The 26,822-nt window shown below is 39.4% G+C and overlaps 1 protein-coding gene across 1 annotated transcript in view; it reads right to left on the bottom strand.

Moving 5' to 3' along the window:
* The window catches only part of ASCC3 (activating signal cointegrator 1 complex subunit 3), a 362,528-nt gene extending 338,218 nt beyond the window's left edge, over positions 1-24,310 (bottom strand). The window contains exons 1-3 of the mRNA XM_002714874.6: positions 23,974-24,310; positions 5,286-5,408; positions 1,240-1,390 (exon numbers count right to left, since the gene is read on the bottom strand). Coding sequence (XP_002714920.3) covers positions 1,240-1,390; positions 5,286-5,375 — 241 coding nt within the window. The 5' untranslated portion in view covers positions 5,376-5,408; positions 23,974-24,310. The remainder of the gene's footprint in view (positions 1-1,239; positions 1,391-5,285; positions 5,409-23,973) is intronic.
* Positions 24,311-26,822: the final 2,512 nt, after the last annotated feature.

The raw sequence follows: 26,822 nt of genomic DNA, 5'->3' as shown, positions 1-26,822 counted from the left end.
TTAAAGATCTGATGATTATATACAAGGAATCTTCAAGTCTATGAGATAAAACAGAAACACTCATCAAAAGCTTATGTAAGAAAGAAAACTGTGAATCAGCTTTGGCAAGGTACAGGTCTAATTTTCCCCACTACCAAGAACAGATCTGAGAAAACCTTCACTTTATCAAATGTATGTTTATTTAGAATCTAAAATATGCAAAGCACTATTCCAAGCACTGAGGACAGAGTTTTCAAACAAGAAACAGTAAGATCCTATCTTCATGAAACTCACATCCCAGTGGCAATAAACAAGCAAGCAAAATATCAGATAATTAAATATGTTAAGGAGAAAATGTTACGGAGGGTTATAAGCTGAAGAGTGATTGAGTGACAAGTTGAGGTTAGACAGTCAGTGAATGCCTCATTAAATAATTTGTTAGTTGAATTCAGAATGACACAAAAGGATCTACCTTCACTAAGATGAGGACAGAAGAATATTCCCAACAAAGGGAATATGCAAAGATCCCAAAAAACTCACCCAAGTGAGAGAAAAACAAGTGTCTGAAGCAAAGCTGATGAAAGCAAGGATTGATGTGAAGTCAGAGACAAATCCAGATCTCAGAGGGCCAGAATATGAGATGGACTGAATTTGAAAAATATAGAATTACAGCAGGGTTAACTACGGCTTTTTCTTATAAGAGTTTGGAATAATTTGATGAAATTAATGTACAAGCTCAGGTGTTTTATCAGAGTCATTTTGTTTCACTGGTTTTGACCTTGGGAAAGCAAACTGTGCTAAATATACCAATTTACTATTTCAAGTTATAATTTCCTTCAAATATAATCAATTGATGAGAATGTTAGTGTGAGATGGGAACTGAAACAGTGAAATTGTACCTTAAGTGCTGCCACTCTCTATGTGCTAGATGGACATTTATAATAAAGAGAGTGAGCTACATGGCTTTTGAGTTTCCTTAACAGCTACATTAAACTTTTAATTTACCTTATACTTATTTCAATCAAGGTAGTGGTTTTCAAACCCTAAATTCCTACTAATTTCTTGTGCTTGATTATATTATAATTGCTAATTTACTTCTGCCTCCCATCTCCAAATCTAGTCCATACTAAACTCCTTTGTACTTAAGACTGAATTTCATAATTTGAACAGTTACCTAGAAATTTTAGCTTTTCACTATATAGTATATAGCTTAAAAGAAATTTATTTTTGAATCTTAATAGTTCTTAAAAAAAACTATACCTATTTGTTTAGCAGCATGCAAAATATCTTTTAAGTCTTCATTTATACTTTGCATTTTACTCTTCTCCAGTCTTTCATTCAAAAATTTTACTATCTTCTTCCACGTCAGGCCCCAATCTAAAACCTGTTCATGAAGTTTGGCTCTCTTCACCTGAAAGACACAGCATAATATACACAAGTAATGGTTAAAGTTTTTCTCAACCATCAGGGGCCACATATATTTTGCAATACATAATACGACTTGACACTACCCACAAATATTCAAACTTCTAACTATTCACATCCAAACTGATGCCTTCAGAAGGAACTTATTTAAAAGTAACTTCATAGAATCTCATTTATGTTTAATAAAACCATTTTTACATTTCAATTATTATATATTCATTATAAAATCATTTTCATAAAGCATAGTGAAAAGTTCAACATCTGTAAGAGAGTAAGAAATGTACACATCCCACATCTTTTCATTTTCTAACTGCTTATTTTGAACACAGTTTAGATAACAGTCTAGATAAATAAGAGCTTTGTGTTATGTTTTTTGATGAAAGGGATTTAAAGAAAATCAGATTCTCATGAAACATTCAATATTTCAAGTCAGCACTCTCTCATAAATATGATCCTAGAACAGGTTAAGCATTTGTGAGATTTTTTTTCTGCACATACTCTTTTCTTGACACTATTAAGAAAATACATTCACTCTCAGGAACTAACCACAGAAAACAATAAAAACTGCATGCCACTGGTTTTGATCCACGGATAAAAATTATGAAGCCTTCAAACCAAATGAAAAAGTAGTAGGTCAAATAGAAACTATAATTTTACTCTTAGTAAGTACTGCTGATATTGCAGAATTCTTCATTACTTTTCTGTCCCAGTTTTCTAATTTAGAATGGGGATAGTCAATCTCAGAGAGGCAGATTTGGGCATTTTAGGTGGGGAGAGGCCTAGACAAAGGTAAATATGAAATGATACTGGTTACAAAATGAATTAAATTGTTATAATGCAGCCCTGGGTACCAAAGGTTCAACCTAGTTTTCTATTTGTTTATATTGCGCATTTTCCAAGATAAAAAGTTATATTAATATGTAGTTAACTATATAAGTATATACCATTTTCCTTCCTCAGAAAAAAGTTTTTGAGGGTCTACGCAAGGCACCTGCATTATGATGTAGCAGGTTCAGCTTGTGACACCAGTATCCCATATCAGAGTACCAGTTCAAATCCTGAGTCCTGGCTGTTTCACTTCTGATGTTGCTTCCTGCTAATGTGCCCAGGGAGGCAGCAGGTGATGGCTCAAGTATCTGAACCCTGCCAGCCATGTGGAGGCTCAGATGGAGTTCCTGGATCCTGGCTTCAGCCTTGCCCAGCCTTAGCAGTTGTGGCTACTGGGAGAGTGAACTGGGAAAGATACATCTCTCAGTCTCTTCTCTCTCTCTCTTGCTCTCGCCAGTGCTCTCTCCCTCTTCCACTCCCCCTCTCTGTCATTCTGTCTTTCAAATAAGGAAATAAGTCAATAAGTCTTCAAAAAATAAGCCTATAGGAATAAATGAATTGACATGAAATAAGCATGTACTCCTTACACACTGAATAACATACAAAGAACCCTGAGGAGGTTGAGAACAGGAAATAATACAAGTTTAAGACAGTAACATTGCAGTCAGGGTTGCGGTGCACCAAGCTAAGCTGTCACCTACAATGCCAGCATCCCATATCAGAGTACAAGCTGGAGTCCCATCTGGTCAGTTTCTGATCCAGCTCCCTGCTAAGGTATCTGGGAAAGCAAATGATGGCTAAAATACCTGGGCCTCTGCCACCCATGTGGGAGGGACCCAAACACCCAGATAGAGCTCTGGGCTCCTGGCTTTAGCCTGGACCAGCCATAGCTGTTGCAGCCATTTGGGGAGTGAACCAGAGACAGGAAAGTCTATCTACCTCCCCCCACTCCTGTTCTCCACCCTTTCAAGCAAACAAATATAATCTCTGGGAGGGGGGAGAAGTCAACAACATTAATTAATTATACAAAATGTTTTCTATATTAATTGCTGTGAAAAATTTAACTTTCCAATGTAAAGAAGATGAAACTGTTTCGTGTCTAATAAAATTCTGTATCAATAGAGAAAAAACTATCTAAAGACTGCTACAAATCTTCCCCTTATAATCAATCTTTAAGTGAAGCTATTAATTGTTAAAACTGCCTGAGGACTTCTAGCAGTAAAATTTCAACTTACTAGGAAATGATGTTATTATTCTACAACAGAGTCAAGTAAGAGTCAGAAATTAAGTGAATGTTGTTTGGTTAGTTTTTTTAAAGGCAGCATAGGGCCAATGTCTTTATAAACTATACGGTGTTTGTTTCTTCATATAGTTCATTAAGCTTCAAGTCAAAGTTCAAAACAGTATGGCTAAGTTTCTAAAACATTTATCCTTTTCTGGTGAAAGGCCAACCATCCTTGATCTGGCACTGTGGTACAGCCAGTTAAGCTGTCACCCTCAACATCAGTGTCTCGTATCAGAGTCCCAGCTGCTTTGCTTCCGGATGCACTGCTTCCTATCCAGCTCCCTGCTAATGCACCTGGGAAAGCAGCAGAAGATGGCCCAGGTATCTGGACAACTGCCACCCATGTGGGAGACCTAGAAGTTCCAAGCTGCTGGCCTTGGGCCTGGCCTAATTCTGGCTTTTATGCTCATTTGGAGAATGAACCACATTTGGAAGTTATCTCTTTTTCTCATTCTCTCTCACTCTCACACTGACTCTGCATTTCAAATAAATAAATCTTTAAAAATAATTCATATATTGAAACTCTAAGCCCCAGTATCTCAGAATGTGACTGCATTTGAGATAGGGCCTTCAGAGGGAGTGACTGAGTTAAAATAAGCTGATTGGGTGTGGGTTTTAATCCTAATTGGTGTCTTCACATGACAAAATTTTGGACATACCAAGAGATGTACTTATATAGAGGAAAGACTATGTAAGGACATAGCAAGAAGGCTGCCATCTGTAAAACAAGGAGAGAAGTAGCCTCAGAAGTTGTCAAACCTGTCAAGACTTTGAACTTGGACTTCTAGCTCCAGAACTCTGAGAAAACAAATTTCTGTTGTTTAAGCATCCAATTTGTGGTATTTTATGTTATTTTTTGCAAACTAATACACCACAAGTCAAGGACATTCTTAAGAGTATCTCCTCTAAATATTTTATTTATAATTACATATTAAGAATTTCCTACAAGTCTCTATCTCATATGTTTTCTATAATAATAATAATTAAATCTGTAACTATATATTTATTTTATTCCTTTATAAGACTTAAGGAATTCTTTGTCAAACCATATACCTGATTTGTGGTTCAGAAAATGAATCTAGGTAGAAAAGAGATTGCAGTATTTCCTTCAGCAATAAAAAAAAGTGATACCCCAAAGTAATAGTTATTTTGCTCTGGTGGAATTTAACTATATTTACAAGAAGCATAATAATATTACTTCTTATAAAACTGACTCATGTGTGAATACCTGTCTACATCATGATTACTATTAAAGCAGGATGAGTCATTACGATAAACATAAAAACAGTGTCTGCAGTCCATGGAGATGTTTGTTTCTTAATAAAATTAACTGCTGAATTTCTAGTCATACAGTAACTTTAAGAACAACAGTTTTTCAAGCCTTAATGTCTCTCCCACCATATACACTTAAGAGATCAACTACTGTGTTCAAGAGATTAGTATCTGCAGTTTCCATGTTTAGGATTAAATCCATGAGGATTTAAAAACATATGTGGTTCAGAGGTTAAATTACTAAATTAAATAACAAAGTTAACTGTGGCAGGGTCCTTAACAACAGAAAAACATTAACAGAACATTTATCTTTTTCTTAATTTCCTTTGACATTAGTTATAGTTGCTTAATAAAGGTACTCCAAGAGGAAATATCAGTATACACATCAGCATACACACCAAACAAGAATAAACTTCCATTTTAAGCACACAGAATAGAGAAATTTCAAATATTTTCCCACTCTATATTGCTAATGGTTTCCATCTAAAAATTCTACCTTTAAGTCAGCCACTTCTTCATTATAATTATCTTGCTTGGTGACATTTGAAAAGGAGCGCAAGGCTCCTGTGAGACGAGGTAAGGCCATCTATTATTCAATCAGTGATCCACAATGAGAAACCTGAAATGGAAACAAAACAAGATGATATTTATCTGTTCAGAAAAGGGAGAAGTAATTAAACTTAACATATTGACCTATGCAAGAAAAAAAAGAAAAACCAAGTAGTCAAAAAAAGCAATCCCTACCAATGCTGAAAGCTCTCCTGATATAACACATTGGCTATGGCTGGAGAAAGGAAAAAAGGAATAAACAAAAACACACTTGTTACTGGGGTCTATTAGAATATCCCCTCAAAATGAGTTCTACAGATTCCCAGGTACAGGCCTCATATGCTGTTATCACTGTTAATACTATCAAGAAATGAAGTTTCTTCAGTTTTGTTTGATGCTCACAGATCTCTAATCACACAATTGTCCTGTGGTTCCCTCTATTTGGAATACTCTTCTCCCTTGATTCTGATTCATCTGGCTTTTTGACTTAAAAAGATCTTGGTCAAAAAGAGAACCTCCTGAGATAGCACCTTTCCTGAACACCCAATATAAAAACAGTCATTGTTAAAGCACATCACGAATTAATATTTCACATTTTCTTACTTATTTAATAACAGTTTTTATCAACAAAAATTAAGCTTGTGATAGAAAGACCATTTAAAAAATTATTTATTTGAAAGAGTTACAGAGACAGAAGAGGGAGAGACAGAAGAAATCTTCCATTTGCTGGTTCACTCCCCAGATGGCTAGAAGGACGGAAGCTGGGCCAGGCTACAGCCAGAAACCATGAGCTTCTTTTGGGTCTCTCACATGGGTGGCATGGGCTCTAGCACTTGGGCCATCCTTGCTGCTCTTCCCAGGCCATTAGCAGGGAGCTGGATTGGAAATGGCGCAGAACATGGGATGCCAGTGTTGCAGCAATGACTATACCTGCTATGTGACAATGTCAGCCCCAAAGACCATTATTTCAATGATATCCCCTAACAAATAGAACAGCATTGGAGCATTTTTAGTATTTTGGCTAAATAAATTAAAGGAAAAAAAATGGAGAAAAGGAGATAATAGTAACAAGGTCCTAAAGAACAGCAGAGAAAAGAATTAAAGCAGCTGAAAAAGAAGAAAATTCCCAGGGAAAGAGAGAAGTCAAGAGACCTGGTGTACAGGCTTGTTAACATTCTGAGACCTGGGGCCAGCATTGTGGCATACTGGCTAAGCTGCCGCATGCAATGCTGGAATCTCATATAAGCACCAGCTTGAGTTCTGGCTGCTCCACTTCTGCTCCAGGTTCTTGCTAATGTGCCTGGGAAAGCTGTGGAAGATGGCCCAGGTCCTTGGGCTCCTGCATCCATGGGGGAGACTTGGAAGAGGCTCCTGGCTTCAGCCTAGTTCCACCCTGACCATTGTGGACTTTTGGGGGAGTGAACCAACAGATTAATCTTTCTCTCTCTCTCTCCCTAACTCTTTCAAATAAATACATCTTTAAAACAAAAAAGTATCTCTCCTGATTCACTGACAAAAACAAACAACAACAACAAAATTCTGAGACCTATACAACTAACCTCTATGTAAATAGTCCAGCAGGAAGTTGGACTCAGTAGCACAGCAAGGATATGAGTCCAGGCACTTTGATAGGTGTCCCAACTGGCAGCCTAACTGTTCTATCAAATGCCCATCCATGAATAAAAGGGTTTTTTGTTTGTTTCTTTACATACTGAAGTGGCAGAGAGCGAGAGCGAGCTCTCATTTTCTGGTTCACTCCCCAGGTGCCCACAGTGACTGAGAGTAGGCTGGGCCAAAGCCACGAGCTAAGGACTTAATGTAGGTCTCTCATATGACCATCACTTCTGCCTCTCAGGGTCCACGTTAACAGGAATCTGGAGTCGAGCCAGAGTTGGGTATCGAACCCACATATTCCGAATGTGGGATGTGAGTGTCTTATCTGCTAATCTAAATGCATGCCCCTGAGGTCTCTGAACTTTTACTTTGATGTTAGACTTACCACTTTGCCCTGGCAGTCTAATTGTTTTAGTATATTTTGAGACTATTTTATCAGTGCTTGCAAATTCAGAACTTCAGAGCTATATTCTTCATTAATATGCAGAGAAGTTTGTTTTTAAATCCCTAATACCTTTTGTTTTGAAGTCTATTTTATTTGATATACTGAATATAGCCAACAGTTATTTTTGTTTATTATTTGCAGAAAGATTTTATTCTATCCTTTAATTCTGAACCTTTCCCTGTCCTATTTCTGATGTAGTACTGTTGTTTTGTTTTGCTGTTTAGCAATTTGATGTCTTTTGGGTGGGAAATTTAATTTAAAATACATTTGGACTTGTTTCTATTTGTCCTGCTTAATCTGTACTGTATTTGTGACAACATACAGAGTTATTTTTTTGGATCTCTCTTCTAGGGCACCATTTTTCTCTTTATCTGTGTCTAACCTATTGCTTAACTCATCCATTGTTTTTAAGTTTAACGGGCATATTTTTATTTCTAAAAGTTACGTTTTCAAAACTGTCGTCTGTTTTATTTTACTATTACTTTAAATCCTATTTTGTTGAACTTTTTGTTTTTAACATTTATTTACTTGAAAGGTAGAGTTACAGAGAGGGAGAGGTAGAGAGAGAGAGAAACAGAGAGAGAGAGAGAGAGAACGAGAATCTTCAATCACCTGATTCACTCCCCAAATGACGACAGTGGAGAGGGGCCAGAGCTAGGTATCAAAATCAAGCACTCTGACACAGGAGGTGTGCATCGAAACCAGCACTGGACCAAATGTCCACCCTTTCTTTTATTCTTAAATCATAATTTAATTTTGTCTCAATAGCAGTCAACAAATAAATCAATCTGTTAAGAAATCAATGACCTGAGTTTAGATGCACAGTATGGCTCCTACCAACCTTTCTCAACTGGGGTCTATGAGACAATTAAATATTGCTGCATGAGAGCTGAGTGACTTTTTTTTCAATTCTTCCAATGACTGTATGTAGTTAGTATCACCCATAGAGAACCAAGACATGTAATGGATGTCTTAGGGAATTATGGATGCCTAAGCCACACTGAGAGGCTACAAAGATGCATTCTATTCATAACAACTGAAGTCAGAAGTCTTTAAAGAAAGGTCCTGCTACTAAACTGAACATATTCTGTCTCAGAACTTACCTATTACCACACAAGTTAGCGCTCTGAAAATACACAATCAGAACGAGGGACCTACAATAAATGGAATATCCTGCCTCAGGCACGGTTGGTCTTACAAATCAAAGAGGTTCCTGGAAACACTACTTCCCTCATCTTGACATATCTCACAGTAACAGCATTAATCTCCTTTTACTGAAAAGGGGCAGGAAGAATTCATTAATTTACATGCTAATTCATATATCTAGCAAATCCTAAGATAACCATCGCATTCAATCCCTAAAAGCATTCTAATCATAGGACCTGGTAATGAAGTCATACCATGAAGTAATTCATATCATTTCAATCATGAAATAAAATTTGAAATTTAAGCAGAGTCCTGACAACACATCTCAAATTAAGCACTTTTCAATTTGATAATCTGAGATGTTAAAAAGAAAAAGTTGCTATAGGAAAATTATAGACAGAATGAAATAAGGGAAAACTAGCAGAGGGTGAATTTGAAAGATACACATATTTAGGAGATGTAATATGCAGGACTCAAATTTTTAGTTTATGAAGAGTGGAACTTACAAATTTAGAGGGCATTCAGAAAAAGGGGAAATGATTAATTGTTTTATAAAGTTTTGATTATTGGCCCCAGTTTTGGGTTTCCTTTCAGAGGTAGAGATGGAAATAAAGCATTTATGGCTACCACTTCACTCAAGTTAAAACCATGGATGGACACAAACTCCAAAAGTCCAAGTTATATAAACCCATCCACTGCCTTGCAAAGAAAACAGGCATACATAAACAGAGACAACATTTTGTATTCCATTTCAAAGGCTGCACGAATACCCTGAAATCCACTCATGTAACCCCACCCCTAAAAATCTCACAAGAGTAGACAGTAGAAGCCAAGAACAAAGTCTTAAAGAAAGAGAAGCAACGGAAGTGTCCTATAGAAAGAGTGACATCACACAAGAAAAGGCAATTTTCAGGATACTATGTAACAGAGCCCACTGTATTTGATCACTCTCAGGTCCTAAAATGACTATTGCACAAGGAATTTTGAAAGAATAATGGAACAGGGGCTGGCACTATGGTGCAGTGGGTTAGCGCCCTTGCCTGAGGCACCGGAGTCCCATATGGGTGCAAGTTCGAGGCCCGGTTGCTCCACTTCCGATCCAGCTCTCTGTCATGGCCTGGAAGAGCAGTGGAAGATGGCCCAAGTCCTTGGGCCCCTGCACCTACGTGGGAGACCTGGAGGAAGCTCCTGGCTGCGGATCAGCGCAGCTCTGGCCGTTGCAGCTAACTGGGGAGTGAACCATCGAATGGAGGACCTCTCTCTCTCTCTGCCTCTCCTCTCTCTGTGTAACTCTTTCAAATAAATAAATAAATATTTTAAAAAAAAGAATAATGGAACAAATTTTGGTGGGTGGAAGGATGAAAGCAAAGGAAAAAAAATCGTGAATGCTCTTTTTCCAAGGAACCTGGCTGAGAAGAAAAAGAGAAAAAGCAGGATATATTGAAATATATGGAGTTAAGAGTTTATGCATAGGATAGAGTTGAGCACATTTCTATAATCAGGAGAGTATAGCAGAAAAGCAGAAAAAAGATGGAATACTCAGAGAATATAACAAAAGATGGGGACAAACACATATGAAGGTCCAGAAATTAAGCTTTAGTGGAAAAGAGCACAAGGAGGGAAAGATGAGTAGAAGTTCCGGTATGTTTGTAACTTGGTTAAGCAGTGGGTGATTGGGGAGAGAAAAATAGGGTGAAAGCAGTTTAGCCAGAATGACTCCAATTTTCTTTGAGGTAAGTTGAGATTGTTCAAAAAGATGGCATTTTTAAATACAGAGGCAAATTTTAACTTTGTTACCAATAGTAAGAGAGGAAACTGGTGAACAAACCATAAAAGGGTTTTTAAGTAGCAATGAATTCTCAGCTCATACTGGAAACCATAAATTAGAGTGGCAACAATCTGGTACCAGAATAAAGTTGGATTCAGGGTTAAGGTTCCATAACACAGGGGCAATAGGATGGCAATGAAGTGTAAAATGGTAAGAGTGATTCAGTGCTAGATTTAAAGTCAGATGAGAAGAAAATATGTTCAACTAGAAAGTTTTAGAGATAAGTCATAAGAATATTCATGGTTAAAATTTCTGATTTATAGAGTGTACATTAAGATAAATTGGCCTATATAGCAACTATACTATAATTTTTATCCCACTTTTAATATGGCAAATGTACAAATGAAAATTCATTCAATAATAACTAATGCCTCAGAATAAATATAATTTCTAAAGAACTGAAGAAGTCTAATTTTGTAGCCCAAATACACTCACCTGTGGTTATCTTACAAATCTTCATTTTAGAAGTTTGTACAGAGAGACAGGAAAAGTCTTGAGAAACTGACCTAATTCTCCAAACTATGGTTGTGTAGACTATAACAGGATAGTTCTCTTTATGAAATGATATTAACCAATAATCAGAGAGCTAGAATGATGATACACTAGTCTGAAAGCCACAAAGAAAATTCTAAGATTTATTCTTTGTATGCCAAACCTATGTTTGTGAACTTTAAACTCAAAGTAATGCAGTGAAGGTAAAGGATTAAAAAACACTGAAATGGTAGGCTATAAATAGAGTAAAATTAGAATTTAAGATTTCAGTACTGAAAATAAAATTTGAGGGGCAGGCATTGTGGTACAGCAGGTTAAGCTGCCACATGGGAAGCCTGTATGCCATATTCAAGTGCCTTGCAGCCATCTGCTAATGGACCCTGGGAGCTCAAGCGACTGGCTGGGTCCCTGCCACTCATGTGGGAGACCTAGATGGAGTTTCCAGCTCCTGGATTCAGTTTGGTCTAGCCCTAGCTCTTGCAGTCATATGGGAAGTGAACCAGCAAATGGAGAATCAATCAATCAATCTCTCTCTCTCTTTCTGTTGCTTTGCCTTTTAAATGAATAACATTTTAAAAAAATAAAATATTGTGTCTACAAGCTACGTCTTGAAAAAATAATCTGAAAGACCAGTGCTGTGGAATAACGGGTTAAATTTCTGCTTGCAAAGCCAGCATCCCATACAAGAGTGCCAGTTTCAGCCTTGGAACCTGTGCTTCTAATCCAGCTTCCTGATAGTGTGCCAGAGAAGGCAGAAGATAGCCTAAGTACTGGGGCACCTACCACCCATGTGAGAAATGGAGAGAGCGCTCCTGGCTCCTGGCTGTTCTGGCCATTTGGGGAGTGAACCAGAAAATGAAAGATCTCTATCTCTTCCTTTTTCTCTGTTGCTCTTTCAAATAATTAATTAATAAATAAATCTTTTTAAAAAGATAAAAAAGCTGGAATATTTATATTTTATTTTACCTTTCTTTTCTTTTTTTTTTTTTTTTTTTTTTTTTTTGACAGGCAGAGTGGACACTGAGAGAGAGAGACAGAGAGAAAGGTCTGCCTTTGCCGTTGGTTCACCCTCCAATGGCCGCCACGGCTGTCGCGCTGCGGCCAGCGCACCGCGCTGATCTGATGGCAGGAGCCAGGTGCTTCTCCTGGTCTCCCATGGGGTGCAGGGCCCAAGCACTTGGGCCATCCTCCACTGCACTCCCGGGCCACAGCAACCGGGACAGAATCCGGTGCCCCGACCAGGACTAGAACCAGGTGTGCCAGCGCCGCAAGGCGGAGGATTAGCCTAGAGAGCCACGGCGCCGGCCTTATTTTACCTTTTTAAAAATTGGAGTTGTAATACAGTTAACACTATCAAGATCAAACACCGGGAAACATCAGTCTTAACAGACACATCACAATCCTTTATAATGCCATTTCAAAACGGGGTGGTATTTCATAACTCCAAAAAATTTTTAGTCTTTTATTCAATACTTATATTGTACCTTATTGGCACCAAATGGAGTCACATAATAGGCACATTTAACTCATTTGAATCTATCAAATACAGACAAAAGAAATACACAGAAAGACATAATAATATGAATATTCCTAGTATCTTTTTTTTTTATTTTATTTTTTTTATTTTTTGACAGGCAGAGTGGACAGTGAGAGAGAGAGAGACAGAGAGAAAGGTCTTCCTTTGCCGTTGGTTCACCCTCCAATGGCTGCTGCGGCCGGCGTGCTGCGGCCAGCGCACCGCGCTGATCCGATGGCAGGAGCCAGGAGCCAGGTGCTTTTCCTGGTCTCCCATGGGGTGCAGGGCCCAAGCACCTGGGCCATCCTCCACTGCACTCCCTGGCCACAGCAGAGGGCTGGCCTGGAAGAGGGGCAACCTGGACAGAATCCGGCGCCCCGACCGGGACTAGAACCCGGTGTGCCGGCGCCGCTAGGCAGAGGATTAGCCTAGTGAGCCGTGGCGCCAGCTACCTAGTATCTTTTCACATATTGATACCTGCTCCAGAGTGAAGTATGAACAAGAATCTAATGCTCCTATAGCTTCACCCAAATTATCTCAAACTGTGAGCATCTTGTTGTACTGTACAATTCCAGTGCTTAACACTTGCTCCCTTTCTTAATACAAAACACTGGTGTCTCCATTATGGAATAACAGGTTAAGCCATCACCTGAGACATCAGCATCCTGTGAGTCGATAGTTTAGTCTCAGCTGTTCCACTTTCTTTTTTTTTTTTTTTTTAAAGATTTATTTTATTTATTTGAAAGACAGAGTTACAGAGAGAGGTAGAGACAGAAAGAGAGGTCTTCCATTTGCTGGTTCACTCCCCAGATGGCTGCAACGGCCAGAGCTGCGACGATCCAAAGCCAGGAGCCAGGAGCTTCTTCTAGGTCTCCCACGTAGGTACAGGGGCCCAAGGACTTGGGCCATCTTCTACTGCTATCCCAGGCCATGGCAGAGAGACGGACCGGAAGAAGAGCAGCTGGGACTAGAACCGGTGCCCATATGGGATGTTGGCGCTTCAGGCCAGGGCTTTTCCCACTGCGCCACAGCGCTGGCCCCAGCTGCTCCACTTTCAATCCAGCTCCTTGCTGAGGTGCCTGGGAAATCAGTGGAAGATGGCCCAAGTACTTACCCATGTGGTAGACCAGGAATGAGTCCTGGCTCCTGGCTTCAGCCTGGTACAGCCCAGGCTGTTGCAGATTTTGGGGACCAGCAATGTAAGACATCTCTCTCATGCTCTTTTTGTGTTCCTCTTTGTCTTTCAAATAAGTAAATCTAAAAACAAAACAAAACAAACACACCCACTTCGGATGCCAACATCTCACATGGGAGTACCAAAATTCCAGTTCCTGCTCCTTCTAGTATATCCTGGTAGGCAGCAGGTGACAGCTCAAGCAATTGGATCCCTGCCACCCACAAAGGAGACCTGGATTGAGTTTCTGTCTCCTTGTTTCATCCTGGCCCAGCCCCAGGTGTTGTGGGCATGTGAAGAGTGAACAAGAATCAGGGAATGGAAGTTCTCTGTTTTTCTCAGTCTGCTCTGCCTCTGTCTCTCTGACTTCTGAAAAATATTAAAAAAAAAAAAAAAATACACAGTGTGGCCATTAAAGAAAAGCCAACTTTTTCACCTGGAGTCCATCTGCAAAAACTGTGGTATGTTCCAAGTCTGGAGGAAAAACAGCTGTGTAGGACATTCTGGTACCAATACGTTGTGCTTATTTTTGAAAGGTAATTTTAAGTATTCCTAATTATGACCTAACAACTCATTCTTAAGAAATAGCATTTTTTGGACAGTTACTAACTGAATTAGAAAACACATTTGGAGTATGGAAAACAGAGAGCACAGAACAGATGAATACATATTTACACACTCTTCACATAATACCCAATCTATAATAGCTTGTTAAAAAGAATAAAGTTTATTTGGGGCTCTAATTCGCGTATATTTCCAATTAATTACTTCCTTATATTAACTCCAGATTTCCCATTAAATACAGGGGGAAATTCCTAGATAGGGTCATAACAATAAATCAAATAGTCTTTATATTACTGAAAACCCTCTACGGTATTAATTTTACTTTTAACAAAGCAAATGTCCTTGGGAAATAAGTGGTTAGAAGAGTATTTCAGAACCAGGTAAAGACAATAACAGTCAGAAAGTCTAACCCACAAAGAACAACTAACCATACAAATCACTCTCAAGAAAACCTGGACATCAGCTACATTGTAGGCAGCACATATTTTAACTCTCCAACACAGATCTGTTGGAAAAGGGCCTGGTACAGACTATGTTTGAAAGGCAAAATTCTCAGTCTTCCCTAAGCCATAGACCTCTGGAAGAAGAATGCTATGGTTTGGATATTAGTTTGGATCCAGCTTCCTGCTAATGCACCTTGGAAAGCAGCAGAGGATGGCCGAAGTTCTTGGGTCCCTCCTATTAACAAGGGAGATGGGCTCCTGGCTTTGGCCTAGTCCAGCCCTGGATGCTGGGGACTTCTGGGGAGTGAACCAGAGGATGGAATCGTTCCCCATCTCTACTCTCTGCATCCCTCTGCCTTTCAAATAAATAAATAAATGTTTTCATAAAAGAAGAGATATGTACAAACATACTTGAGAATCATATATACTAGCCTCACGGTAGACTGAGGGAGGGAGGGAAGTGACAAAATAAAAAGAAATTTAGCCATATTTTTAACAGAGAAAGCTGACAGAAATAAGGCAAAAATTAATACCTGCTATACTTGTGCAGAGACTACAACAGAGATTGTCACATTATTTTATGAAATTTTCCATATTTTTGAAATATTTCATAATCAAGTTTAAGTTAATACAGAGGCTAATAACAAAGTAATGGTTATGAAAGCATCAAACTTCTGTATGTGCAAGTTCTGAAAACACTATCTGAAAATACTCAGGCTTATGAGAGATTGAGCATATGAACATGGATTATCTGGATATTCTTTTACTATTCCCACCCATAATATGCTTCAATTCCATTTTATGCAACAGACTCTGACATTTCTCATCCAGAGTCCATTCTCCATTCTCCCTCACATTGAAGAAGGAAGTAGATTTAGTAAATACATTTATTTTCTTCATTTAACAACCTCATACTGAACAGATTGATAAATTAACCTAAAAATTTTACTAAACTTGTTTCTTGAAAGGTCAGCATCCCAGGTCTTACATATCTGTTCTTTAATTTGTCCTTGATTTCTGTAATCTCAGTTCATACTCCTAAATACAGCAACACCACTTTCTTGCAATACCTCTCCACTATTCATTATCAGAGCTATGGGTAACTACACAGTTCAAATAACATTTTCAAGAGAAACAAACTCTAATATTACCTAGCTTTGTATTCATACTTTCAGACTGATTCTAGCTGCAAAGTTTAAGAAACACAAATATAGGATGCAGAGTTAAATTTGAATTTCAGGTAACCAACAAATAATCCTCCACTATAAATATGTTCCATATATCTGAGATATACTTGTATGAAATACATTTATACTAAAAATATTTGTTACTTATCTAAAATTCAAATTAAATTGCATATCCTTTATTTTATTTGGTAACTCTGAACATTTCAAAAAATCCATCTTCCTTCACTCTACTGACAATCCTGTCGTCTTAAGCCTAATAGTAGTCATCCAAAACAGTCTCCAGATTTTTGAAATAGATACCAACTTTTTTAAAGCTTGAATGGCAAAATAAATGAACAATTGTGACACTAATTCCAATGTTAGAATTAAAAGGTGGGGCAGTGACTCCTGGCTTCCATTATGGCCATCTGGGTATTGAGCCAGGAGATGCAAGATTCCTCTCTTTCGTTTCTCCTTCACTCTCTCTGTAACTCTTTCAAAATGAATAAACAAATCAAAAAAATAAAAAGTAAACTGTGGAGGAGACATTTGGGAGTCCCTTGGTTTGACCCTGGCTCCATTCTGATCGAGTTTCCTGTTACTCTGCACATTAGGAGGCAGCAGGTGGTGGCTCAAATACTTGGGCCTCTGCCACCCATGTGAGAGACTCAGATTGAGGTTCTAGTTTCCTGGCTTCAGCCCAGCCTAACCCAAGCTGTTGCAGGCATTTGAGGACTGAACCAGCAGACAGAAGATCTCTCTCTTTCTCCCTCCCTCACTGCTTTCCAAATAACTAAATAAAACCTTAAAAATAGTAAAAGGTGAAGAATTAAACTGAATAACAGATCATATAGCTGGTGTCTGGCATTTGTCAGGAAAAAAAAAAAAAAAACCCTGCAAATGTGGTATCAGCAGTGTTGTATTTGAGAGCATAATGTTGTGCTTTCTTTAGAGCTTCCCCTTTCTAGTCTCCATATTAAACTTAATTCCAAACATCTAGTTTCCATATACAAACAATAACTTATTTTAAAAATCTAAACAACATTGTAGCCTTTATCTACTCAACACCCTGTAACAGTTTCTCATATGTGAGTAAACTTCAAGGGCCTTAAGAAACTTAGCTTTCCATGTTTCAATCTGATCTTCTATAGCTCTCTCCGCCCATTCTGGTTCACCCACATTGGGCTCCTGTCATAAGCATACCATATAGACCTCCTGTTCCCCCAGATGCTACACTGATAGTTCCTTCAATTCCTTCAGGTTCTCTACTCAAATGCCTCCTGATCAAAGAAGCTTTTCCAACCACCCTATCTGAAATAACACCCCTTCCTGGCTCATTCTCTTGCCCCAACCCAATTTCCTTCATAGCTCTTACTACATAACAAGATTTCTGTATTTGTTGTCAGTTTCTTCCATTAGAACATGAGCTCATACCACCTAAAACATTGTCTAGAACTAGAAGCTTCTCAATAAATATTTTATAATGCACAGATGATTCAACGGCAGGAAGGACAAAAGAAGGAAATGGATGTCACAAAGGGGGACAGTATTTACAGGCTTGGATTCTGTATTTTTTTTATTATTAATATCATCTTTATTTCAAGATCACAAAAATATTTTTCCCAGAAATTCATTCATTTATTTCAGTCTTAAGAGAGAAGGTATTTTATAAACTATTATCTTAAATACAAAAGAAAAGTTTTCATACACTTCCCAAAACTCAACAAGTAATTTATTCTGATGCCATTCTTCCAAAGAATTCAAAATTACACTTGTAGAAACTTAATTTTAAAATTAATATTTAGGGCAACTGTGGTATCACAGCAGGTTAAGTCACACTTGGGAGGCACGCATCCCTTTTTAGAGTACTGGTTCAAGTCCCAGCACCTCAACTTCTAATTTAGCTCCCTGTTAAGGCAGCGGTGGGGTAGATAGATGATGGCTCAAGTACGTGGGTCCCTGACACATAGATAGAGTTCTGGGCTCTTAGCTTTAGCCTGGACCAGCCTTGACTGTTATGGAGATAAAAAGTGGAGGTAAGATCTCTACATAACTATGTCTTTCGAATAGATGGAAATGAACATTTAAAAAGTAAGTTACCAAATATTTAACATGTAGGTAAAAATTTCTAAATCTCAAAGCACAAAAGAAAAGGTGAGGGTAAAAGTCATTAGTTACTGGAAACCCTAGGACAGGAGTAGGCACACGAACCAAATCATTGCAGATGAGTGTACCATCAGTTTTCAATAATATATCTTTTACTTTTATCAATTATTCTACATGCTAGACACTCTGTGAGGTACATAATGATGAACAAACTCATTCTAGTGCCTCCCCTTGTGAATCTTATTGTCTCAAGGGGAAGAGAAGCCAATTAAACAAGCTAACTCAACACAAAATAGAAAGACTCCTATAAAAAACCGTACTAAAAACGTTGTCTGAAACTTACAGCAGGTAAATCTAGCCTAGCCAGAAAGTCATAACGTCTTCTTAAATTAAGACTTCAAGGATGAAGAGTTCATCTAGCAGAGGGTAAAATGTGCCAGATAAATGGTGACAACATGCCTTAATCTAGGAAATGCAATGACTGTAGCAGTCAAGGAATGACATGACCAGAGAAGGAGCACCAGAGATTGGTAGGAGCCAGGTTAAGTTTGGAAATTATTTAATCCCTAAATATTTTTCTAAGACATTCTGACGTGACTTTAATAACTATTATGATGACTGCAGTGAAGGGAAGGGACCACAGGAAAGCAAAGCCAAAAGCAGAAAGCGGCTATAAAATTACTAAAGTAATCCAAATAAAATATGAAGAGAAAATAGGTTCCTAAACTAAAGTAATGACAATGATATAACGTAGATGCATCCAAGAGACTAAGAGACGTCTACCTGACTTACTATCTGTATTTGCTGCAGAAGAAATGGGAAAGCTGACCTACATACTTACAGATAACACCAATGGAATAGTTCACAGAGTTAAGGCAAAGAGGTTTGTTTTGTTTTGAATAGGTGTAAAAGAGAGAGAGAGGAAATACAATAAATTCAATCACAAACACACTGAGTTTGAGATGGCTGTACAACATTCAACTAAAAACTGTGAAGTAAAGGTTGTATATCAGATGTTGAATGAAGGAAAGAAGTCTCAATTCAGGATATAAATATGAGAATCATCAGTAATATCTGAAGAATAGATTCACCTTGAATTCACGTGTAGAGTTAGAAAAAACAGCAGAAGGTAGAAAAACTAAGTTTTTTTGTGTGTGTTTTTTAAGATTTACTTATTTATTTGAAAAGCAGAGTTATGGGTTGGGGGGAGGAGAAAGAGAAGTCTTCCATCCATTGGTTGACTCCCAAAATGGCCGCAATGGCTGGAGCTAGGCCAATCTGAAGGCAGGTACTTAGGACATTTTCTACTGCTTTCCCAGGTTATAGCAGAGTTGGATCAGAAGTGAAACAGCTGGGACTCGAACTGATGACCAAATAGTATGTTGGCACTTCAGGTGACTGCTTTACCCACTATGCCACAACGCCAGCTCCAAAAACATAAGCTTTTAAGGAATAAACAGGAGAAAAAGTCTTCAAAGATAATTTTGAACAGCTAGAGGCTAAAGAGGCCAGAAAAAAATAAAAAAAAAAAAAAACAAGCTGAATTGTAGTGTTTCTATAACTAAGGGGAGAGAATGTTTTAAGAAAGAAGTGGTAGTCAATCATGTCAAATGTTACTAATATGGAGGAAATATGCAGGAAGATCAGGTAGAAATAGTTGAGCTGAAACATTTTTTACACAATTTCTGCCTCCAGCCTGCGTTCTAACTCCACCCCTTAAGGATCAATCTATTATGCTCACTTTCCCATGCTTCTCCTACACTAGCAAGAAGACGCCATGATGAAAACTCCACTACTCTGAGAACGCCTCATGCAAACCAAACCCTGCCCAAACTCCATCCCATTTGTATATTCTATTAGGGCACCACTTTCTACCCGTTAAAAGGGATTATTACACACAAGACTTTTGCACTTTGGATTTCTGGCTCTTGCTGATTCTTCTCTGGCCTTCCATGTTCTCTCCTCACAGGCAAATCTCTCACTGCACCTTACTTAAGCCTCTGCTTTGGATTCTTATCTCAATGTGGGCAAGAACCTATAATAAAAGGTGAGATCCGTAGTCCCAAAACATTATTAAGAAATATGGTAAAATATCCACTGGATTTGGCATTTCAGCAATGTTCTTTCAGTACTCTGTTTTCAATAAATATGTGTAAACACAACAGCTCTGAAAAGTTGAATTTAAGTTAGGCCCTCTTCAAATTTCCTAATAACTCACTTTTTCCCAAGACGATGGCCAAATTCACTGAAGTGACAATGCCTTGCCTCAAATCAATATACTAAACCATCTCACAAAGCCAGTACATTCACTATAATATTTAAGAGTGCAGAAGTAGTGTTGTATGTCTTGCTTTTCCCAGGTACTCTGTGTTGTGACTGGCCTATGCCAAGGAATTCTATATATATTTGCTGAATGATGTGTATTCAGAGCATTTAACCATAAATCTGTTCAGAAGTGACTGTTTAGGGTTTCCCTACCACTCCAATCCCCAAAGTAAAGAAATTGCTAAAATATCTGTGAAGCTTCCTTCACTACATAAGAATGCTCAGAAAGAATGTTTACTGAGCCTCCCAGGTGCTAAAGGCACTACTCTAAAGCAGGTCTCATCTGAGAAAATGCATGCACACTGGAAAAGATGTACTGAAATAGTTTTTGTAAACTGAATAGCACCCTGATATTTATTTCTTCTTAAAAATCACTTATGTAGAATCCTGTGGTTAAGTTACTTAAATCAAAATAAAGTGACTTATTTCTATTTATGCTTAGGGGAGAATTTAGCATTTTTAAAATTATTGTATCTTATTAGCCTGGTGGACATTTTATTTACTTTCAAGAAAGTAAATGGATATTTCTAAAATGATAAGCTGTCTCACCAATAAGTAAGATTTCCTCTTTTGGAACAGCATCAGTTTTCCTTTCTCAAATTTATAGGTCATGTTTATTATTGACCTACAACTGAGTAAATTCCTAGCCATTCACCTAGTTCACAACAACCTGGCAAGTTTTTGAAATTGCTGGAAAACATTAATGGCTGCTTGCCTGACTACCCCATCATCCTGAGGTAAATTACTCTTCTCTTTTGAAGTTAAGAGGTAGAACAGATGTAACCCAAAATGAAAAGACTCCTGATTTCATACATTTAAAGTATAAGTTCTCGGCCGGCGCCACGGCTCAACAGGCTAATCCTCCGCCTGCGGCACTGGCACCCTGGGTTCTAGTCCTGGTGGGGGCGCCGGATTCTGTCCCGGTTGCTCCTCTTCCAGGCCAGCTCTCTGCTGTGGCCGGTGAAGGCAGTGGAGGATGGCCCAAGCCCTTGGGCCCTTCACCCTCATGGGAGACCAGGATAAGCACCTGGCTCCTGCCTTCGGATCAGCGCAGTGCGCCAGCTGCAGCGGCCATTGTGGAGTGAACCAATGGCAAAGGAAGACCTTTCTCTCTGTCTCTCTCTCTCACTGTCCACTCTGCCAGTCAAAAAAAATAATAATAAAGTATAAGTTCTCCAACAACATGATTTGACTGCACTGGAATTACTGGAGAGTGTCTTGAAAGTACACACTTACAGACAAAATCCCCAGAAATTCTGATTTGGTAGTTGGGTAAGCTTTGGTTTAGTCATGAAATAACTAGACATGAACTTCTCTTCTTTAAAAATAAATACTCAATTAAGATAATCGAAAATGAATCTTGATGTGAATGGAAGGGGAGAGGGAGTGGGAAAGGGGAGGGTTGTGGGTGGGAGGGACGGTATGGGGGGGAAAGCCATTGTAACCCATGAGTCGTACTTTGGAAATTTATATTCATTAAATAAAAGATAAAAAATAAATAAATAAATAAATAAATACTCATCAATCATCAGTTATCTTATTAAAACATATCCTGAGAATATCTGGTATTTACTATAAATTTATTACCATAATTTTTAATTATGCAACTACTCAAAGTCTAGCCTAATTTTTCATGTCCATACAAACTTTTGATAAGATGTCTCTTGGAAAAGTGAATCACAAAAATGAAGGAAGACTAGCTAAACTTTACCAAGATTAGAAGACAGACGGAAATTTACAAAGGTCCCAAAATAACAATGAGGACAGGCAGAATGGCACTGTAGAAAACAAAATAAAAATAAAAAGAACTGAGTTTAGATGCCACCTTCTGTTTGATGGTAGAAAAATGAGCTAACTTCTCTGGGTATCAACTTTGTTAGTCAATAAAATGAAAAGGGATTACAAAATGATTTATAATACTCCTTTTAGACTGAAAAATCTAATTAAACAGTGCTCAAATACGAATTAAACTCCATTAACAGTACCAGAAACACAACTACTTGTTAAGACATGATAGCAAAACTGAACAGCAAATTTCTCATATTCATGCTAACCTACATGTAAAATGGAGAACTTAAATGAGATGGCATATGTTGAATGAACATTTACACAGGGCCTGTCTACTATGTTAGGTATCATGTGAGGTAAAAGATAAAAGAAATATAATCTCTAGTTCTAATAACTTTATAGAATAATGGAGGAAACAGACACAAAAAGCCCACCTTCTGACAGTTGCTAATTACATAATAAATACCTCTCCTGTTGAGTAATTATGTATATTTTTTCACTTTCCATAATGTCTTTGATTGTTGAATTTTCATCTTCAGGTAAGCCTCTTCTCAAACTTGAAAACTATGCCACATTACAGTAAGGCCAGTTTTGTACTGAAAGGGCTTATGACAACTACCTCTCAAAGAAGGTATTACCAGGTAATAAATTTACTTCAGGCAGCAAGTACCATACATGTTCCTCATGAATATACTGTGTGTATAGAACTCCTAGGAATTACAAATCATTAATACATAGTGAAATCAATCGAAGTAAGGACTGGAATTTCCAACTGCGAACTTTATAGTTAAAACAACTTTGCATAAAGAAACGTACATCCAACTCTTAACTGGCAACTGCAGCATTTATGAGTACACTCTCCTTTTGATCAAAGACAGTATCAACTCATGCTGTTCAAATAACATGATCTGTTCCTACTTCAATGTTAGTTACATATAAACACAGACATTAACAAACTCTGGTTAGAAAAAAAAAAAAAAAAAGACTTGCTTTGGTCAACTACAGATGCATAGCATAAAAGGGAACCCTAGCAGTGATTCTCTCTTAAAAGAGTGCCGCTGGACTACAGAAAGTTCCATGAACACACAGACATATATCTATATCCTCATCTCCTGGGCCAGTGCATGACACACAGGAAAACGTGAAAGACAAAAGAAAACTGTTCAGCAGAGATCAAGAAAGCATCGCCATGAAAAATCAATTCACAGATAAATAAGACTATTTAGCTGCACTTAACTGGCATCTCTAAGAATCACTTTTCTCATGCATGCAACAGTAGTATTGTAACCATCACTGAAAATAAGACACAACATGGTCTGGAGCACGTTCCAAAGGCTGAGTTCTTAACTTTTGAGAACACGTTGAAAACCAGAAAAATTATTTCAATCCATGAAACACGACACTTGGTGATACAGGCTATTCAAAAACAAGTAAGAAAATATGACTACTTGTTTGAATTGCACATGTGGGAAGCAACTACATGAATACATTGCAATACATGAATACGTTAATATATGATAATCAACCTATTTAAACCTGCCCACTTACACACATTCACTTAGTTCAAAATGCCGTTCTAGACCCCCGATGGCTGAATTCACCCACAGTCTACCGTAGTCAACTCTCTACCCAGTGTATTTGCTTTCCAGTGTGGAGGGAAAAAACTACAAGCACTCAACTTTCCGAAAACGAGTCACCACGGTTTTGAAAGAGGAAAAATAAAACAAATTACGCACGAACAGAAAAATCAACCCATGCGGCCATGCCGTGGCCTAACACCTGGGCACTAAGAGACTCAGGCTCAGTTTCGGCCCCACCCCCACCAACAAACTCCCGGAGGAAGGCACGACTGGCCGAGACCTCATCCTCGTCCCGGGACCCCGAGAGGAGTGACAGCTCGGGGCACTTGCCCGAGACACAAGGAGGATCGCCCCGCTCTCCCGGTCCGCGCAGCCGATCCCGCAGCACCCGCCTCCTCCCGCTGCGCTCGGCCGCGGAGCCCCCTCGCCTCCACCGCGACCTCCTCACCTCTCGGCCCGCTCAAGCGCACCGCATCCCTTGGTCCGCTCCTGCCTCCGCGACTCCCACCCTTTCGGTTTTATTTTTACTTCCCACGACCAGTGGGGAAGGGAGGGCAGGACCCGAGATGTCAGCGGACAGCTGCACGTCCCCGCTCTCATCCGCACCGCCGTAGTGCTGCTGGGGTCGCTCCCAGGCCAGGGACCCTGAGCGCGAACACCGCGGGACTGCCGGGCCCACAGACAGACCCGCCGCCGGGGCCAGGAGGGACGGGGCGGGGCGCAGCGGGCGCCGGCATCCACGTCACCCGCCCGCAGCGGCGCCAACGTCGGCACGTCGTCTCTCTGCGGCCCCCGCCCCGCCGCGCGCGCGCGCCGCCGCCGCCGCCGCCCGCCCCGCCTGCCGCCCGGGAGCGCGGGAGAGGAGGCACGCAGAGTGCTGTGGCGTGCTGTCCTCCTGGCGTGCTACCTTGTGCGTCTTTCCTCGCAAATACTTCACTCTGCCTCGTCTTCCGCCCTACCGTGTTGGATGAGTACGTGGGAGAAACAGTGTCAAAGAGAGTAGCTGAAGAACCCGGTAAAGGCCGTCTTCCTCAGCAGCAGTCCCCACCACCACCACCAACTGCTGTACCTGTGAGGCATGGCAGGGTAGTTGCTTAGTTCTCCAGTTAGTCCTGCCTGCCGGTCCTTATGTTGGAGGACCCTCAGGGAAAGCAAAAGGCCTGAAGGTTATCTTAGCTCAGTTGACAAAAAGTTCTGGAGGATTTTCAAATGAACTCGTGGAAGTGTGTGGGCTGTCTGTGTGTGGAGTTAGAGATGAAAGCCAAGGGATGTATGAGTTAATACTATGTTGTAGCTATTTTTCTCTCCCATCCCAACTTCCTCACAAGATAATTGTGCCGGACACGTACTGCAGTATAGTTCGTTAAACCCTTCACTGGCCAGCCACTCTGAAGTGCTGTGTTCTAGGTGGAGCTCTTTAAAAATAACTCAGTCAAGTTGAAATTATTGCAGAGAAAAGCAAAATAATGAGAAGAACTCAAAAGCATGATAAATGAAGGAAGCTTGATGAAACAGGAGAATTCGGCTAGAGTAAATAAAGTTTCTGAACTATGTGTATATGACCAAGAATAAAGAGATCTATCATGTGACGTAGATTTATCTCATGTGATGGAAACGTCAAGGAAACAGATTCCATATCCTGAAAAGGAAGATCGCCTTCTAGTGCTAGCCAAAGAAGTTGTCTGTCTGAACATGGGAATACCTCAACCTGTGGAGTTAGCTTCAAGCACATTCTGAATGCTCACTTAGTAGGTACTTGAGTGCAGGGGAGCTACATATCAAGAAGAGACTTAATTAATTATGATAGTTGTTTCTAGGGCTTGGTGTTGTGATGTAGTAGGAAAAGACACTGCCTGCAGTGCCAGTATCCCAAATGGATCCCTGTTTGAGTCCCGGCTACTACACTTCTGATACAGATCCCTGCTAATGTGCCTGGGTAGCATTAGAAGATGGCTCAAGTGCTTGGGCCCCTGAACCCATGTGAGAAACCTGGAAGAAGCCCCTGGCACCTGGCTTTCACCTTGTCCTGCCCCAGCTGTTGTGGCCATTTGTGGTGTGAACCACATCCAACCAGTGGATAGAAGCTCGCTCTCTTGCTCTCTCTCACTCTTCCTTTCAAATAAAATAAAATTCTATGAGGCTAGTGCTGTGGCGTAGCGGGTAAAGCTGCCACCTGCAGTACCAGCATCCCTTATGGGCACCAGTTCAAGTCCTGGCTGCTCTACGTCCCATCCAGCTCTCTGCTATAGTCTGGGAAGGCAATGGAAGATGGCCCAAGTTCTTGGGTCCCTGCACCTGCATAGGAGACCCAGAAAGAAGCTCCTGACTCCTGACTGGGTCGATGCAGCTCTGGCCATTGTGACTGTTTGGGGAGTGAACCAGTGGGTAGAATACCTCTCTCTCTCCCTCTGCCTCTCTGTAACTCCGCCTTTCAAATAAATATTTAAAATAAATCTAAAAAGTTTAAAATAAATAAATAAAGTTTCTAACCCTGAGATTCAATGAGTGAGACTATAAGTTTGGTGTTTAAAGGATTTGCAAGTTAGCTGATGAGACAAACGCATCAAAAATAAATACTGCAAGGCCAAATGGTGATAAGAAACTAACAGTCATTGACATGAATTCACATGACAGATTATCTCCATTACAGTTTCAGATACTTAATGGAGAAGAAAGAAATTGAAAATAGACTATTTAGATCTTCCCTGACTAGTAGACACTAGCCATTTTGATGTTTGAAATGTGGCTTGTCCAAGTTGAAACAGCAAACAGTGCAAAATGTATGCCAGATTTCAAATAGATAGGGAAAAAGAAATATAAAATCTCTTAAATCTAACATTGGTCACAGATTGAAGTAATATTTAGCAATATGTTAGTTTAAAGTATATTAAAATATGTAACATATAAATACATATAAATTTCACCTGTTTTTCATTTTTAAGGTAACTACTAGGAAATTTAAGTTATATAGGAAAATTGCATCATATTTCTATTAGTCCTGGCCTAGAAGGATGTACATTTCATTGAACCTTTTTTTTTTTTTTTTTTTTTTTTTTTTTTTTTTTTTTTGACAGGCAGAGTGGATAGTGAGAGAGAGAGACAGAGAGAAAGGTCTTCCTTTACCGTTGGTTCACCCTCCAATAGCTGCTGCAGCCAGCGTGCTGCAGCCGGCACACCGCGCTGATCCAAAGCCAGGAGCCAGGTGCTTCTCCTGGTCTGCCATGAGGGTGCAGGGCCCAAGCACTTGGGCCATCCTCCACTGCCTTCACCGGCCACAGCAGAGAGCTGGACTGGAAG

This window comes from Oryctolagus cuniculus, chromosome 5, assembly GCF_051225735.1.
Source record: "Oryctolagus cuniculus isolate XC-2025 breed Fujian yellow rabbit chromosome 5, ASM5122573v1, whole genome shotgun sequence".
Taxonomy (NCBI): domain Eukaryota; kingdom Metazoa; phylum Chordata; class Mammalia; order Lagomorpha; family Leporidae; genus Oryctolagus; species Oryctolagus cuniculus.
The sequence above is the reverse complement of the archived record's forward strand: the minus strand, read 5'-3'. Positions and strand labels throughout refer to the sequence as shown.